This window comes from Merops nubicus, unplaced genomic scaffold (assembly GCF_000691845.1).
Source record: "Merops nubicus isolate BGI_N331 unplaced genomic scaffold, ASM69184v1 scaffold19414, whole genome shotgun sequence".
In the NCBI taxonomy this organism is placed as follows: Eukaryota; Metazoa; Chordata; class Aves; order Coraciiformes; family Meropidae; genus Merops; species Merops nubicus.
Genome location: NW_008603794.1, coordinates 7,066 through 8,038, shown reverse-complemented (window position 1 = coordinate 8,038; position 973 = coordinate 7,066). Strand labels below are relative to the sequence as shown.

The following is a 973-nucleotide window of genomic DNA, read 5'->3' as shown; positions in this document are numbered from 1 at the left end:
CCCATGGTCAGGCATGTGACCCTGAACCCTCTGACATGCTTGTATGCGTGGGACCCTGTTTTGGCGTGCCTGTTTTGCTGCCTGCCTTGCTGCTAGAGCACAGCGAGCAATGCTACGGCGGGTGCTCCTGCTCCCTGTGAGGATCAACATGCAGCCGCCATGCAGCAGAGGAGGGATGTCTTAAGTCTTGGCTGCTCAAGGGGCCATCCTGTGCTCCCATCAAACCACCTTGTAACTGCTTCCCACCACCCACGAGCCCCACACTGCTAGGTCCAAAACAGCCCTCCCTGCTGAAGCCAAGACACACAAGCAGAAAAAGGAGGCCTGGCTCCAGCTGACATTCATCTGTGTGCTTTAACCTGGCAGATCTGCAACCTAAATCCGCAGAAGCTTGAATGGGTGAGGGACGGCAGGTAGGGCAAGTACACCCCTGGGGCCCCTGCCACCCCCACCTAGGCCATGTGGTACAAGTCCCTGGCCACCCGTTCCAGGCGGTCCCTGTACTCCAGGTGGGCATAGAGGGAGGTGTGGACCCCCCGGAAGCCGTGCAGAGCGCCCCACCAGCAGGCCGCGATGGCAGCGGTGGAGTCACTGTCGCCGCCGTGGAAGAAGGCGCGGTGAGCCAGCTCTGCCCAGGAGTCCCCCGCGCCCAGCAGCGCATCGTACGCGATCATGGGGGCGTCGTGCCCGCTGCTGCCCCCCCAGCCCTCGTAGCTGAGCGAGGTGTAGAACGAATCTCTCTCTTCTACGCCATACTCGGGGGGGAAGGTGGGCGGCGAGACCCCGTCCGATATGCCTCGCTCCGCCAGGTATTTTTCCCATTGCTCTTCAAAGTAATGCCTGGAAAACAGGGGTCGGGGAGGAGAGGCTGTGAGAGACACCCCACGGCAGAAGCACGTACCCGAGCTCCCTGCAGGCGTGCCGGGCGCCGGCTGGAAACACGCGCTGCTGAGAGCCCCGAGGGGTGGCTCAG

The 973-nt window shown here is 62.6% G+C and overlaps 1 protein-coding gene across 1 annotated transcript in view; it reads right to left on the bottom strand.

The window, feature by feature from the left end:
* Positions 1-452: 452 nt before the first annotated feature.
* ADPRH (ADP-ribosylarginine hydrolase) overlaps positions 453-973 on the bottom strand; it is a 7,339-nt gene continuing 6,818 nt past the window's right edge. The window contains exon 3 of the mRNA XM_008938805.1: positions 453-840. Coding sequence (XP_008937053.1) covers positions 453-840 — 388 coding nt within the window. The remainder of the gene's footprint in view (positions 841-973) is intronic.